At 44.7% G+C, this 16,472-nt stretch overlaps 3 protein-coding genes across 4 annotated transcripts; 1 reads left to right on the forward strand and 2 right to left on the reverse strand.

Moving 5' to 3' along the window:
- Positions 1-4,060: 4,060 nt before the first annotated feature.
- Positions 4,061-5,312, forward strand: nr0b2a (nuclear receptor subfamily 0, group B, member 2a; the record flags this gene model as incomplete). The annotated part of the gene is made up of 2 exons (XM_083679023.1): positions 4,061-4,595; positions 5,053-5,312. The coding sequence occupies 2 exons, from the start codon at positions 4,061-4,063 to the stop codon at positions 5,292-5,294; spliced, it is 777 nt and encodes a 258-aa protein (XP_083535149.1). The 3' UTR covers positions 5,295-5,312.
- Positions 5,313-8,172: 2,860 nt separating this feature from the next.
- On the reverse strand, positions 8,173-12,916 carry kdf1a (keratinocyte differentiation factor 1a). 2 transcript variants are annotated; one of them, XR_014554453.1, is made up of 4 exons: positions 12,651-12,916; positions 10,945-12,104; positions 9,404-10,266; positions 8,173-9,000 (listed from the first exon to the last, which is right to left on the reverse strand). XR_014554453.1 is itself a non-coding variant. In XM_083679010.1 (4 exons), the coding sequence occupies exons 2-4, from the start codon at positions 12,083-12,085 to the stop codon at positions 8,909-8,911; spliced, it is 1,308 nt and encodes a 435-aa protein (XP_083535136.1). In that variant the 5' UTR covers positions 12,086-12,104; positions 12,651-12,916; the 3' UTR covers positions 8,173-8,908. The 2 variants fall into 2 exon arrangements, 1 of the variants encoding a protein (XP_083535136.1); XM_083679010.1 differs by having other exon boundaries at positions 10,192-10,266.
- Positions 12,917-14,539: 1,623 nt separating this feature from the next.
- LOC310811305 (trophoblast glycoprotein-like) lies at positions 14,540-16,459 on the reverse strand (the record flags this gene model as incomplete). The annotated part of the gene is made up of 3 exons (XM_083679424.1): positions 14,540-15,127; positions 15,532-15,889; positions 16,200-16,459. 3 exons carry the CDS (start codon positions 16,457-16,459, stop codon positions 14,540-14,542), a joined length of 1,206 nt encoding a protein of 401 aa, XP_083535550.1.
- Positions 16,460-16,472: the final 13 nt, after the last annotated feature.

Genomic DNA, 16,472 nt, shown 5'->3' on the forward strand with positions numbered 1-16,472 from the left:
GGATGATGATTCACAGCTTTTACCTGGAGTCACAACATTCAGTCACAACATTTCAACTCATAACCCCTTTTGTAAGAACCTCAGAATACAGACAGAATTCAATTGAAATGGATGGTGGCAACAAAAGTCTCCAAAATGTCTTGTCCCTAAACCCCATTATATTTTCCTATTATTAAATGTGAACAGTGTTTTGCCTTGTTTGTGTTCAATTCTTCTATGTCTTACACAAAATTATGCGAGTCACCAAACCTACAGTACAGTATGATGGAGCTTCGGCCACTAGTTCACTGCACTGACAAGAACTCACAGGTATAGTAAGTGGAACTGGAACTTGAATGTGTATGTGGAGGGGATTCAGCACAGGCAGGTACAGCACACTCTTACGCGTGGGCCTACTGCCCTTGTGAAGATCGATCCCATGTGAACCTCAGTTACATTAACAGTGGGTCAAGGCCATAGGAGTCGTGTCAACCACACACAGACTGACACAATACACTAAGTGTATTCCACTACAGAGTTCAATGACTCCCAGCCTGCACAGTCACTGCGTATCCCCCTCCCTGTAGGCTAACTTAGTTATGTAGGCCAATTGTTTGGGAAAATTGTTTTTTACAAATACATGGCCTATATCATGGTGACAGTTACTACTGGTGTTGTGCTGTACTGACAAACCAATTTCCCTGTGGTGATTATACTTTATAAATCTAATCTAATTTCATTTTATCTCTCATAACAATTGGATAGTCATTTGATTAGCATAGTAATCATGGTAAGACTGTCCTTACTAGAATGGTCTAATCCAGTCATAATTACAGTTACTTTCAACTGTTTCACATTTATTACATTTATGTACAGTAATCCTCAGATGACATTCCATAGTTATTACGTTATCTCTAAAATGAGATGATTGAAGAAAATATATGTATTTTTGATATGTGTATGTCATTTCTTATATATGTTGTCTCCTATGACATTTTTGATGTAGTGACATCTGTTTTTATTTGGTTATCATGTCTTTATAACTTGAGTACTGTGCATGTGATTGGTATAGTTGTTGTTGCAAAACGTAATGCTTAAGAAATGTTTTTCTCCCCAGGACTGCAGAATGTAACTCTTATTACATTTCGAGAATGAAGGGCAGGGTTTTTTTAAGGTGTCGCTATCTCCGTGGTGATAAGGTGTGTCCTCCGTGCCCGTCTCAGACTGCTCCTGGCCTCCATAAACACGGCTCTTATCACAGGCATTTACAACTATCTGCATGCCTGAGGCCCCGTAATGTTACTACAACTGGGAGACAGCCTGGAGAGAATACACACATCACTCTCAGAGGAGAGTCTACTGCAACACTCTGAAGAATCCTTTTTGGTGCCATGCATGTGGGATCCTTTTTGTGCCGAGTAGAGCCCTCTCTGTGGAAAGGGTTCTATGTGGAGTGCCAAGTAGAGTTCTCTCTGTGGAAAGGGTTCTACGTGGAGTGCCAAGTAGAGTTCTCTCTGTGGAAAGGGTTCTACGTGGAGTGCCAAGTCGAGCCCTCTCTCAGGAGAGTTCTGTGGAGAGTTCTGTTCTACATGGAACTGAAAATGATTCTTCAAAGGGTTCTCTTACAAGGGACAAGCCAAATAAAAAAAATGTTGGTCCCATAATACATTGATAACCCATCAGGTTTTATGTCTTGGCTCAGTGTCATGTTGAGACGTCAGTGCCAGATGAAGTAATGTTATCGTTCAGGTGACTGGTGCTGCCAGGGTAGCAACACGGCGGCCCGTGACAGCACCCATAATCTCTTTCCTGCGGTCGTTCACCCCCTGGACTGACCTTGACTACCTACTGTACAGAGGATGGAAACCTCTGCCTCTGACACAGCCATTTCTATAGACTCCATAGAGGTGTAGTGTCAAGGTGAAGTGTTTGGGGATGGATCATCAGGTTTAAGAGTGGTTGTAGGCCTATAAAGATGAGATGTAAACAAAAAAACTTATGTTTCAGTATATCCGTTTTGAAAGTATAAGCAATGGCTTCAGATACTGTTTCATATAAATCTAGTCATCTAGAATCCTAGACCTATAGGGCTCGTTTCCAGGACACAAATAAAGCCACTGAGCACTGTCAAATAGTCCAAGACTAGGCAGTGGTGTAATCTGAGTCCTCTAAACTAGCTCTGTACAGTACAGGTGGTTTCCCAGAAACATATTAAGCCTAATCCAAGACTAACAGCATCTTCATAGGAGAAATTCTATTGAAAGTGTGATTTAGGAAGCCAGCCCTAGGTCTGAGATTCTAGATGTCTATGAGACAGCATCTGAAGATAGTGCCTCGTAGAAACTAAAAGTGATACTAAAGCAAAGTTCTCGTCAACATCTTTTCCATTAATCACCAAAACCTTGAGGCATCCTGGACCTGAACACTACGTTTCCCAGACCTAATGTAGTGACTGGAGTACTCAGGCAAAGGACTCAAACACACGACTCGGAGACAAAAACTTAAATCCAATAGAAAAGTCTTTACTTTCAGAAATGTTCGGTACACAGGTAGGCAGTCAAAGGGCAGGCAGATAATCCGAAAAGGGGTAGGCAAAAAGGCAAAGTCAAAAACCACACTCTGGGATAAAAAAATAAATAAAAAAAAACAGGAATACACTTGACACAAGGTACAAAGATATTGGCACAGAGACAGGGGAACACACAGGCTAAATACACAGGGAAGGATGATGAAGAACAGGTTAAGCTAATCAGGGCGGGGTTGACAATCACACAGGCAGGAAACACACAAGGGCAGGTGGTGAAGTGTCTGAAATGAGAGACAAGGTGAGGAACACAAAACAAACAGGAAACAAAAAATGAATCACATGAAACAAAGACATAAACTAAGAAACCAGACGAGATGTTACACCTAGACTAAACCTAGTCGTAGACTAAAAAACAATTTCAGTGAAGTGGAATCTCCATCAAAAGTGTGATATAGTTCAAGACTTGGTTTAATTTGTGTCTGGGAAATTCCCCCTATGTTTCCATGCCCAGTAAATATGACACATGCTCGTTGCTCATATCGTTGTTATAAGTCGGACTAATAAAGTAATTTGCTTATCTGTTTCAAACCTCGGTTCCAGGCACTGCCAAGATAAGACATTAGGGCAATTGAATTTCATTAAAATGTCAGATGAATATATTAATAATCATAGTCATAGTCATAACACACTAATGGTTTCAGTTGGTTGAGAATAGGGCAGATTTGCACATTGACATTGTCAGTGTCATTGTTGTAGAGGTGGATTTCTAACATTATCAGTTTTGTGAGCTGAGCTGAGTAATTCCACAAGAGATATAAGAATGATATATACTGTAGGTATGACAGGCAAAAGTGGGGATGTGAATATGGGGCCTCTTAGAATGATACCAACATTTATTTTGGAGTGAGCAGCTTCTCCATCATTTTTTGTGTTGTATTAAATTCTTCAGCCTACAAGATTGCAAAAATGTGTTGACCTACACAGGGTCACTGACTGTTTTGAAGATTCTCAGTAAACCAAATGCTAAAGCACACCAATTGAGTAAGAGGTAACAGTTGTCCTCGTCTCTCAAGGACTCCTTACAGGTCAATGCTCCCAGGCTCCTCCTGTTTGAGTTGGCCTCCCTCCACCTTGTTAGGTGTGAGCTGGCAGCCAGAAGGGCCATATACAGTGTACCTGATTACTCCCACAGTCCTTGGTGGCTTGGTACTGCCTGGGTTAATGACACAGGGCTGAGAGATAAGGCTCAACCCAACCTGATATCCTTCCAGCGTTGGTGTATCAGTAGCTCTTCATTGAGAAAACCTTATCTGCTTTCGAGGGCATGCTGTCATTCACCCTGGTGGCGCTGGGACGACCAGGGTTGTTTTTCACTGCGGGAGTATTGACAGGTCAAGGTTCACCTGTTTAGCTCAGAGGGCTGGCCTTATAAATACAGAGCACAGTGAGAGGCAGTGGCATCAAAGCACACACAACCTCGGGAAGAGAAGAGAAGAGCCTGTCTAGGTGACAAGGGACAAGAGCATTTTGAATTGAGCATTTTTGATCATCAAGATGGATAACGGGTGTCGTTGCTCAGATTACAATGACAGGCAGTCGAATGCTATCCTCTACAACATCCTCAGCCGTACAGACAACGAGGAGACCACCCAGACCAACCTGAACTACAACCTGACATCCCACAGGTGCAACTGTGAGACACGGCGGACAGTGTGCTTGAAAAGTCCAGGTGACATTTGCCAAGAGGCATCGGGGGTCCTGGTAAAAACCATTCATTTTATGAAGAGCCTACCAGCCTTTAGCCAACTCCCTCCAAACGACCAGCTATCGCTTCTCCAAAGCTGCTGGGCGCCACTCTTCATCCTGGGCCTGGCTCAGGAAGGTGTGAGTTTTGAGGTGATTGACACCCCTGCCGACAGCATGCTGAAACGAATCCTCCTGAACTCGCAGGAGAGCTCCGAGACAGAGCGAGAGCAGCCCACACTGGCTGGAGTCAACAAACTCAAGTCCTGCCTCAAGAAGTTCTGGAGTCTGGATCTAAGTCCCAAGGAGTATGCATACCTCAAAGGCACCATATTATTCAACCCAGGTAGGTGTCTGATGGCATTTTTAACATTTCAGTGTAAATGGCATGATACTTTCCTTAATAGACATTTCCATTAGAGTCCTGTACATACATATACATTATGAGGGTAGGGATCTTAATATGGATTTAATATGGAATTGTTCATTGTAGTTCAGTTATATAACACATCAAACTGTAGACCTCTTGAAAAAAACACCATTGCACAAAACATATGTTATAAGATATCTTTCTATTGAAATACTATAGTGCCTGTATATCAATATACATTATGTACTCTCGGAGGAGTAAAGATAATTCAGTCTAGTCTAGTCAATTTTTTAATCTGCAATATCTATAACCTAATCAGACTCACAAGTCAGACTCTCCATAAATGAGATTCTGGGTTCAGAGATGACCTATAACCTATATACTGTCTTGACTGCAGTACATAACATAACCTCTTGACTAATTTCATCCACAGATGTTCCAGATCTGAAGGCGGCTCTCTTTGTGGAGGGCTTGCAGGTGGAAGCCCAGCACGCTCTGAGGGAGGTCGTCCTACCTCTTCACCCTGGGGACCGAGGCCGCTTTGCTCGGGTCTTGCTCACCGCCTCCACACTAAAGACCATCACACCAAACCTGGTCACAGAGCTCTTCTTCCGACCTGTCATCGGCCAGGCAGATCTGCTCGAACTGCTGGTCGATATGCTTTACTGCAGGTAGTTAGAATAAAGTTAAAGCCCCTTTTACATACAAACTCTGCTTTTATCAGGGATTTTTTATCCCAGGTTTGATCAAATCCAGGCCTGTTTATAGCAGACTGTGAGCCCAGGAATTGCAGAGGGCTTGGACTCCCACTGACTAAGAAGCATAGCTCTAAAGCTACGTTGAGTCACCAGGACTGAGTTGGAGTGTCACCTTGTGTGATGAAGAAATGGTCAACAGCGTGTGTAGATGACACATTACTATTGTTAGGTTTAATGTCTGACAAAAGAGAAAAACATTTTCACAGACACACAGTTTGCTATTGTTTACATCCATCAACTGAATAAGCAACATTTACATGAGTTATGTCTTATCAAAATTGAGGTCATAGACTGGGTCAGTAATAGTTTCATGATTTGCTGTGGCTGAGTTTTATTTAACAGACATTTTACTGGATATACTGTCAGTCAGTCAAGAGACTGTACCACAGTCTGACAATACATCTCCTTTGATGCTTTGGTAGTATATTGAATGAATCTATATATACTGTTTTTTTGTGCATGTTTGCATGAATATTGTAAATAAGTGGGACTGCCTACAGAATATTTTGAATAAATATATTTTTCTAGAATGATTGCTGCACAGTGTCTCTCTGTTGGAATGAGCATTGCGAAACTCAACACACAAATAGCATTAGCAACATACTGTTTGAAATAAGTATTGTAAAAATTGCTGTTCTGATTATGAAGTTGCCATAGTTGAGGCCCATAATCAACAGCTCCTATTTGCCAAAAGAAACATAAAACATGAGATACAAAAAACATTCTTCTGTTCAAGAGGACTAGGGGTCACCAACAGAGCTTCTCTAACATGGCCCTGTCCAGAAACAATACATATAAGCAAAATATTAACAAAATAGATTATTTTTTTTACAGAATAAAACAATAAAACAATAAATTATGTAGGCTGTGCGAGGCTAAGAGGCAATGAGGCTAGTGGGGGGGGGGGGAGTGGAAGTCCCAGAGTCAGTGAGAGGCAGGGAGCTTCTTTGTGAGCCCCACTGCCATGGGGAAGAAACTGTTCAGGTGGCGCAAGGTTTTGGTCTTGATAGACCCGAACCTTTTGCCGGATGGAAGTCTATGGAAGAGGTGACCAGGATGGGAAGGATGAGCGATGATCTTTCCTGCTCTCTTACTGGTCCTGGAGTGGAACAGGTCCAGGAGAGATGGCAGGTTGCAGCTGATGACTTTCTTAACACCCTTGGACAGGTATAAGCAAGATGGTAGTAGCTCCACCTTGCCATTCCATAGTCTTGTTAGAATTCTGAATCGAGCTGGCTCCCACCAGTATGGCTGCACTGTTCTAGAACATCTGTTAGCACACGCTCAGAACACCTCCTGTCCCCATCCAGCTCCACTCGTTTTTCTATGTTTTGAACCTGAGGTACAGTAAGGTACATGTTACCTCACTGGCAGAGGACACCCATTAACCTACACACAGGCAGCCAGCTGTGCCTGCTGGCACTGTCATCTTTCTCTCCTTCCCTCCCTCCACCCCTCCATTTCTGTTCCTCCTCATGGCTAAGCAGTTAGGTGTTATATTGCCTTCTATCCACTAGATGATGTACTAGTCCAGAGCAGAATACCTGTGATTTTATTGGATAGTGGTGACCCCTGCTGGCAATATTGAGGCATCTCCAAATCTATCCCAACTCATTAACTTGGCACACCAAATAGTATGGTTTACTTATGGCCAGGCTAATCCCTTACAACGAGATAGTAATGTATCATTCTCCCCAGAGAGGTTTGGATGGAATGACAAAACAACTTCACACACATATTTTCAGTAGAGTAGAAAACATCAGTTTTTTTATAGGATTTTACTTGAACATGCTTATTGATTTATTATGTTCCAACCACCCTCAGCGTGCGTTCGCAGTCACAATGCAGTAGTGATGTGACCTATATGTGGTTAGTTGTGAAACAGTGAACGTTTACACAACACTCCGTACAGGTAGAACAGGTATGCAGAGAGCCAGCAGAGAGGAGAGGAGAGGGGATGGGAGGGGAGGGGAGGGGGGAGGGGGGCACTGTCTGATCAGATGGAGAGAGAGGGTCACAGAGTGCTGATTTAGACCACACCAGATCTAGGCTGGAGATGAACTACAACAAGGTTAATATTCTCTAGCGATCCTCCTCCTCTCTTCAGCAGTGACAAACAGAAGGGTTTTATTTCCTTTCTTTTGTCAGAACCAGATGAACAAGTTTCTGCTTTTGCTGAGGGCGGAAAGAAGCCTGCCTGCCTGCCTGCCTGCCTGACAACACTGACCTGGGGGAGAGTGGAGCCTGACAGCATTGTAATCTGAGAGATGAGGCTACAGAGAGAAAGAGGCTGGAAAAAGTGGTAGAACAATATTGAACACAAACTTGTTGCTGTGACAGGAAAAGCAGGGAAGGCATTCTGAGACAAGACCGCAGAAGTGCATGTTGTTGAAAGCATATGCAGCATTAGGCCAATGGCATATGACAAACACATGGCAAGAGCTGATGAGGAAAGATGAAGAGAAGTAGTGAGATGACATGACAGTGAATTACCCGTCTCTGTTTCTGATAATGTAGTAGGCATTTAGGGCATAGCTAATTGTATGTCTGACCAAAACTCTACAAGACAGAGTTTGTGTCAGTTTGTGTCTGTGTAACACCCCTAATTTATACCTCTCAGAACATCAAAAATAACACACTCCCAAACATCAGCACCAACCTAAGAATCACAGGTAGAAACGGAGTCATTGAGAATAATGTAACTACTAACTAATGTAACTACTAAATTACTTATTATTTAGAGAAACTAGGCAAGGTGACAAAAACAGACATAGGGATATTTCTTTCTTTTTTTTTTTATTTTGACAAAAATAAAACTATACATTAAATTTGCAAAAGAGTGACCCAATGCCCCAGATGGTGAGGCAACCCAAGAAGCAACGTTTACCTGGAAAAGGTGTCTGTACAAAACAAAAAAGGGCTTAAAAATGTCTTTAAAAAAATGAAAAGCATGAAGCAAAACCTGCTACTGGGACCAAAAGGCAGGCACGCACACACACGCGCACACACACACACACACACACACACACAACAACAACCAACAACCAACAACCACAAGGACGGTTATGCGTTCGGGTCAGTCTCTTTACTATGGAGTGAGTTAAAATGGCATGGAGTGATGATATACTGTCTCTGCTTTAGTAGCATTGAGTGAAACTGTAAGTCAACAACATCATCACTAGTATAAAAACAACTTGCAACATAGCATGCAAACACATAAAAATGTCCATAGTTTTCTTCCCATCTAAAAAATCCCATTGTTTTCCCTCCTGCAAAGTGGACCACACAGATGGTTTGAAATAGTTCCATGCCGATTTCAAACACAGGCAGTAACAGTAAAGCGTGTCAGTCCCAGTTGTAAACTGCTCGGCTCAGTTCCTTTACAAGTCCTTAAACCAGGGAAGCATGGCCGTGTTAAAGGAGCTAAAGGCTGAGGAGTCCTGGTCCCTCCATCAGACTACAGCCTTCCTCAGCAATCATTGTGATGGTGTGCTCTGGATGTTATTCAACATTGTTTTGACGTTGTGTGTTTCAGAGGACGTCTAACAGAGGAGCCCCTGAAGAGTCTGTCTCCGTGTCGTGCAAATAGGGGGAGTAGGCCATGGCAGAGCTGGAGGAGTACGCTGTGAGGGCGACAACGGAGAGAGACAGTTACCCTTAGGAACCTACTGTATAGAGAAGGTACAAGCAATATTGAATAAAAAATGCCACCTACAGTAGCTCAAATCAATGGTTAGTGACCTATAACTCTCTGTAAAGTGTATTGACTGACTTGACTTGACTTTCTATGATATACTTTGTAAGGATATGCAACTTTTGTTTTAAAAAGGTTTTGAGAGAATCTGAATCTGAAACCCTGTCACACTCCTAATCCAAGACGCATGCAGTGTGGAAACATAACACAATGTTCCTTCATTCAAAGGCAGCGTAATAGGACCCCTCTCTCCTCTCCCCCTATTCTCAGCACTGAACAACAATAAAACCTGTCCATTCCACAATTATCCATCAGTAATCTGAGTCACTCACCACATTACCTAATAAACCATCCACCATAATGAGTCAGGTGTTTAATGATCATTATGATAATGATCTGATGCTACTGTGAGGGGGCAAGGTATTCCCACCCCCCCCACCCCCAACACACACACCTCTGAGCCCAGAGGGAAGATGATACAGGTTGCAGGAGAGGGGGGTGACACACAGAGAAAGGCAGGAATGTGGGCTCTTTATTCTCCAGGAGGCACATCAAAGCCAGGTATGCCACCAGAGAGCAGAGAGGAGGTGAGAAAACGTCTGCAGCTGCACAGGGTCAACAATAGCTCCTGGATACAAAGCGACCAAGTCCCCTGATTGGACTGTAAGCATTAAAACACATATGTCCAATCTTTGAAGGTATTCAATGTGTGCTTGGTTTAGCTTGAAGTTTGCACTTTGTCCATTACTTTCATTGTAACAAGTGAATTAATTCAAGTGCAGCTCAAGTGTTTGAACAGTGTCCATTTGACTCACATGTTGTGTGTGAATAAGTATATTTACACACTACAAGGTCAACCCAAACCATACTGTGCTGGCTCAGATATTTTAAATTCACATTGGCCTTTCCAGCATTGTTACAGCAACTATGGTTGTTTTTGTAACCAGGCCAGCACGATTGTCTCACGTCAAGAAGCGCGGCTCAGTCTGCATTGATTGGTTGAAGCTCCGAGCATCACATAGGAATGATGCCAGCTGTAGTAAGACAATAGGCCAGCACAGTACAGCTCAGCTCGGCTTGGCTCAGTAGTGTGAAAAGTGTCCCGAAGTACAGTTCTTACTTCTCCCACTGTAGTGTCTCATCTTCCTGGCTAGTTCGTCTGACGACGTCAACTCAGACACCTTCACCTCTGGCACTGCAACAGAAACAAGAGAGAATGTTCGCACACCTATAGCTTCTCCAGATGCTCAAAGATAAACCAAAAAATGTGATACTTTTTGCAACTTCAGCACATTGGCATTCATGCAAAACACCACAATTACAGTAGAAACAAAAAGTAATGCGACACACATATGAACACCACCTGGGGAAATCTAAGATAGTATCGTATGAGGTGAGACAAAGAAAGAAGAAACACTTTGACATGAGTCATTACCTATAAAGTGGTGACATCATATTACTGTCATATCACGTCTGGTTCACGTATAGACAGATGCAAGGAAGAATAGAATGGAGAGGTTTGCAGTAAAAGGAACAGTATTATTAGGGTTTCCTGAAACCAGGTTGAGAGATAAACCAAACATTGTGTCACACTTATTCTAGTCAAGAGTCAAGACCCACAACACACAAGTCGTGAAATCTTCACAACGAAACCCACTAGTTTATAATGCTGTTTATGTTTACTGTGCAACACGTACTTCTCTCTAATATGGCATCTGTGTGCATTTGTAAGCTATGTGTGTGTCTTGGAGGGGGGGGGGGGGCAGCATGCAAAGAGACCAATTTCTGTTTCTCTGATAATGGACAATGACATACTGTTCTTCTTCTCATCTTCCAAATGTGTATGTTTATGGTAATAATAACCCCCCCTTACTGTCACTGTCGAAGGTGTAAGTCATGGTCTCGTTCCCGCTGTCCGGGGGGAGTGTCCCTCCGTCGGTCCTCCCATTGGCGTTGGCCCTCTGCTGCTGCTGGAGGGGTTCCTGGGGGGGTGGGTTCTTGTTCCTCTTGCCCTTGCGGGTGCTGATGCGGATGACCCCGTGGACCAGCCGACACTCTGCCTCCTGCTCCTCCAGGTTGTAGTCCTGGGCGATACTGTAGATGAGCTCGCTGATCTCGTTGGTCTTGCGGGAGAAGGAGGAGTCTGACGTGCACTTGGCCAGCTGGTCTATCTGATGCAGGGCGTAGAGTTCCAGAAGCTTCTTGGTGATGAGCGAGTCGATGTCTGTGCCAGTCTCGCTCAGCGCGTCCAGGTCAAGGTCCTCGCGGGAGTACAGGCTGGTGTTGCTGATTGGGCGCTGCTGGTTGCTGCTGTCACCGCCTCCCACCGCCTTGCCACCGCCTGCCGGGCGGGTCCGTTTAGGGGCGGATGGGATGTGGCTCGGGTACACCACCCTCTCCCCCCCGATGCGCACGTCCTGGTAGCGGAAGCTGTCGCTCATGGGCAGCTTGGATGGCTTGGAGGGTTTGTTGCTGGGCTCCAGAGGAATGCCACAGGTGGGGTTCGACCAGGAGACAGTGTGGTGGTGGGGGTCGGGGTCGGCCTTGGTGGGGTGGTCTGTGGAGGTCTCGTTGACAGGCAGACAGGGTTCCCGGCTGCCATAGAAGCCACAGGTCAGGACGCAGCAGAGTAGGGCCTTACAGCCGCTCCAGCCCATGGAGGCACAGGAGCCACAGGCATGTCTACCCTGGGGGGAGTCCGCTGAACCTGGGATGAAGCCAAGTGTCTCTGACCCCCGCCCGTTGGCGTGTCGCTGGGGGGCTCCTCCACCACCACCACCGCCGCCGCCACCACCACCACTGCCACCACCACCTCGACGGCCTTGCTGGGCCTCAGGGTGACCGCGGGAGTAGTCACCATGGGGATCCTTGTAGGCCTCCTGGCTGGTGGTGCTGTCCCTGGAGATGGTGCGGCCATGCCGGTACCCATCGGCCCTGGTGCTGGCGGAGGTGTTGTTGTTGTGAGGTTTGTGGTGGCGGGACGTCTGGGGAGCCCCTGTGTTGTGGCCAGGCATGGCTCAGTGCACCCGGGACCTGTGGGGTGGTGAAGACATTGAAACATGAATGAACACTCAATAACAATTCAGATCTACTTGCAGTAAGTTATTAATGATTCTTATCCATTTCTCTTTGGTCTGCCAAAGTCACATATCTTAGATGTCTAACAAGGCCTACTAAGATTATATGTCTACAACACAAAATAATCTAAGACACACAAACCATCACTTGGGTACATAAACATAGGCCATGCATAGATTCTCATGACTTGGAAGTCGATGTTTTTACGTCAGTTTTGCGCAGGCCTGTTGTCCCATACTTTATTTTATATTGACCGTGCGCAGCTGATCTATTGGACTGATTTACCTAGGCCTTGACTTTGACGATGAATAAGAAGTGGGAAATTATAATGTTCAGAATAACATTCAAATGTTACTGTATAGACAATATTTACATATAGACAAACAATAGGCTGTCTTGTCGACTTGTCGACTCCCCCAGCTTGTTCGAGATTGATACACTTTCTGTAAAGGAATGCATTTTCATACCACTACACTACTACGATTTTAATAAACAACTTACCGCATATGAGGAAAGAGTTTGGGTTACTTTGGGTAACTCTTGATCGCGTTAAAATCACGGAAGTCCGCGCGGAAAAACTTTCTTTGGACGAGTTTGTAAGATTGGATCGGATCTCAACTCCCTGGGTGAGAGTGTTTTCTATAGCCTAACACAAAAGTTTGTAGCCAAATAGCTCGCAACCAACCCAGCCCACACGGTCTTAACTTATTTGGGTAAATTCCACAGTGTTGCTACCTCGTCTTCCCGTGTAGGTTATTACCTGCGGCTACAGGTAAATCCGACACCCACCCACTGACAGGTAACACATGACGTCACGGAAGAAGGCGTAGGCCTATATTAATTCATAAGACATGAGTGGACGGCCTAAAGCTTAAAGTAGCATAAAGGATTAATTCGTGACTTACCCGATTTTACCTATTTAGAGTGATCAGTGCATACAGGTTCAGTTCGATGTGAATTCAGGAAGTTTTGTTGATGAGCCACTAAAGGGCACCCTACTACAGGTTAAATCTTTTCATGAGCCCCCTGGGATCAATTAAAAAAGGGGCACACACACACACACACACACACACACACACACACACACACACACACACACACACACACAGTGGAAAGATACAGCGCAACCTGCAGACCCAGCAGGTGCAGCTCCAACTTATATTCGTCATTCTGTCCCACTTTCCCTCTACACCAACACTTCATCACTTCATGGGGATAGCTCTCCATAGAAGAAGCAGTGTATTTCCATGGGTTCCCTGTAGAGTTGTGAAGGCTACTAAATCAAAATTAAATGGAAAAATACAGTAAATGGGATTTTGACTGAATGTTTTATTGAGCAGCATAAAGGGAATGTACATTGCTTGCATACTATCATCCTAAATAGACTGTGTACTTTAGATATAGACTACATAAGTTTATACATAGCCAGTTGGCACCATATATCCTATGGGAAGTAAATCCTACATTGGACACATCTTCACATACAACACAGCACATATACATGGCTTAATCAGTTGAGTTTCAGTATTCATTCAAGACACACATTTCTTTTTAAACAAATCCTATTCTCTATAAAACTATAATTATATGGAATCCTAGGTCTATAGGGTTTTGCTTTCCACCTCTACAGTAGAACCCCACTGTTGTCCAACAATCATGACCCAAGCCATTTGTTGTGAGGGTCAAATTCTTCTGCATGGGCTGTATGTCCATTGTTTCTAGAAGGCGCAGAGGAGAGCACACCAATGTGTAGTCTACAGTACATAGAGATTGATGTGTCAGCTTAAAAGAGCTTTCCACACAAAATTAAATCCAAAAGATATAATTCTAGAAAATGGTGTAGATGGACTAGCCTTTTCATTCCATTGTGTTGTTTTTCAGAGTCTGTCCACAGCTTCAGCCAACTTTATACCTGAGGGTGGATGGACAGCTGGAGTGCCTCTAAAGACTAAGGCACTTGAAGACCATGAGGTTCTATGACAATGTTCCTTTACACACTACAAGACCGACCTGAAATGCACAGTGCGTTCGCAGATACTTTCTTTTTACATTGTCCTTTCAAGCACTGTTACAGTCAGCAACTATGGTGGATGCGTACAGCGGTACAGTACAACTAAGCTAAGCTCGGCTCGGCTCAGCTCTGTAGTGTGATTAGTGTACTGTGGGTTCTGAAGCCACATACCAGTACAAAGAGCCAAGCTGTTCACACTTAATAGCTCTCAATAAATATCAATATCTAATCACTTCTGCAAGATGTAAACTTGCACACTGTAAACTATATAACTTACATACAAATGTATTTTTTTTTCTTTACAGGTCAATCCCACACCTCCAGGTCCATTCCAAGAGGGGTTGAGGGATCATAGATCTACAGGGGGAGAAGTGGACACCTACTTGAGCTGCGTGTCCAAGGGGATCTGAACCATACAGGTGTTGGCAGGCAGCCGACTGTTTCCTCCTGGCCCCTTCCCCACATGGCCGTCTGACGCGATCTGCCCCAGACGCGGGTCAGAGTCGATCTCATAGCGGTAGTGGTACCCCTCCAGCACGTCATGGAAACCGTCTCGCATCTCCACCGCCCACTTCTTAATCCCCTGGCGGTTGAGGTAGAGCACGAAGAGGAACACCATGCCTACAAACCCCAGCACCAGCCCCAGTAACACATAGGAGGTATGCAGGGAGAGGTGGTCCAGGGCAGACACCTCACCTCGGGCCAGACCGTGGCAGCCAATGGCCTGGTCCCCCAGCCCCTGCAGGGCCATGCCCTGAAACTTCCAGGGGGAGGCGCAGCTTAGGGCTTCCATGTCCCCCACCTGAGCCTTGGAGCTGTCGAGCCAGATGGCGAAGTTGTGGATCTCACAGGAGCAGGCGTAGGGGTTGTGTCCCAGTAGGATGCGGGGTCGTCCCCTAAGCCTGCTCAGCTCCCCCAGAGCGTCTGCTCTGAAAGCCCTAAAGGCGTTGTGGGTCAGGTCCAGCACCTACAATACAATACAACTGTATCTATTATCATCCCCTTGGGGCGACTAGTTTGAAGGCTACTGCAGCGCATCTTCACACATAAACAACCAACATACAGACAAACAACTGATATACAGATGACAGGGTGGACCGCAGTAATGATAAAAGTGCAAGTGCATGATTAGGAGTATACTCTTAGAACCAAAAAGGGTTTTTGCAGCTGTCCCTGTGGTTCAACCCTTTGAAGAAGCCTTTTGGATTCTATGTAGAGCCCTTTACACAGAGGATTCTAAATGAAAACCAAAAGGGTTCCACAATAGTTTTTCCACAGGGACAGCTGAAGAACCCTTATGGAACGTTTATTTATTTATTTTTTTCTAAGTGAGAGTGATAAAAAAAAGTGTGCAGATTAGCAGTTGAGTACCTCCAGGCACCTCAGGCCAGAAAAGGTGCCATTGTAGACGTCAACCAGAGAGTTGTTGCCCAGGAGGAGATGCTGCAGGCTTGAAAGGTGGGAGAACATGCCTTGGGGCAATAGAACCAAGCGGTTCGCAGAGAGGTCCAGGCGAAGCAGCCCCCCCAGACCCCCCCAGCGCAGGGCAGTGGTGAGGTCGGTCAGGGAGGTAGAGTTGTGGAGGGAGAGGCTGAGGTTGAGCTCCTGGAGAGGGCTGCCAGGGATGCTGAGGGCTTCGGGGTGGATGAGGGAGAGATGGTTGGAGCTCAGGTCCAGGGAACTCAGGTTAAACAGGGAGGAGAAGCTGTGGAATGCTACCTCTGTGATCCTGAGACAGATAGACAGAACTTTCTTACTCAAAATAAATGTTAACCTGACTTGTTCTTATGCTTACATATAGTGTTAAACAACTACATACAGTATCTAACACATAAAATATATTATTTGGTGTGATGACATTCAGGCGAACTGTCACACGAACTGAAGTTATCAATATACAATTTTATTATCTTTTTTTTTATGAAAGGTCATGTCCATGTGAAGCCATGGTCTAAAATTAAAAAATGTGGTGTCTTCAATAACAAACATGTTTTAATCCATAACACATTCAAGTAGTTGATAAAAATACATTTCCTCACCAATTATTGCTCAAAATTAAGTTGGTGACATTTTCCAGATCTTTAAATGAACCGGGTCCGATTCGGTGAATATTATTTCCTGTAATTATTACAGTCCTCGCGTATCCTGGAATACCCTGAGGCACCACCAGCAGGTTCTTGGAAACGCACTTCACCGTGTGCGTAGCGGCAAAACATTCGCAGCCAGACGGGCATTCGGAACCATGCTGGTGCGCACAGAGCAGAGCGCAAAAAAACGCACGGATCACCAAATTACGCATATCGATAAAAACT

Source organism: Argentina silus (genome assembly GCF_951799395.1).
Source record: "Argentina silus genome assembly, chromosome: 10".
Classification (NCBI taxonomy): Eukaryota; Metazoa; Chordata; class Actinopteri; order Argentiniformes; family Argentinidae; genus Argentina; species Argentina silus.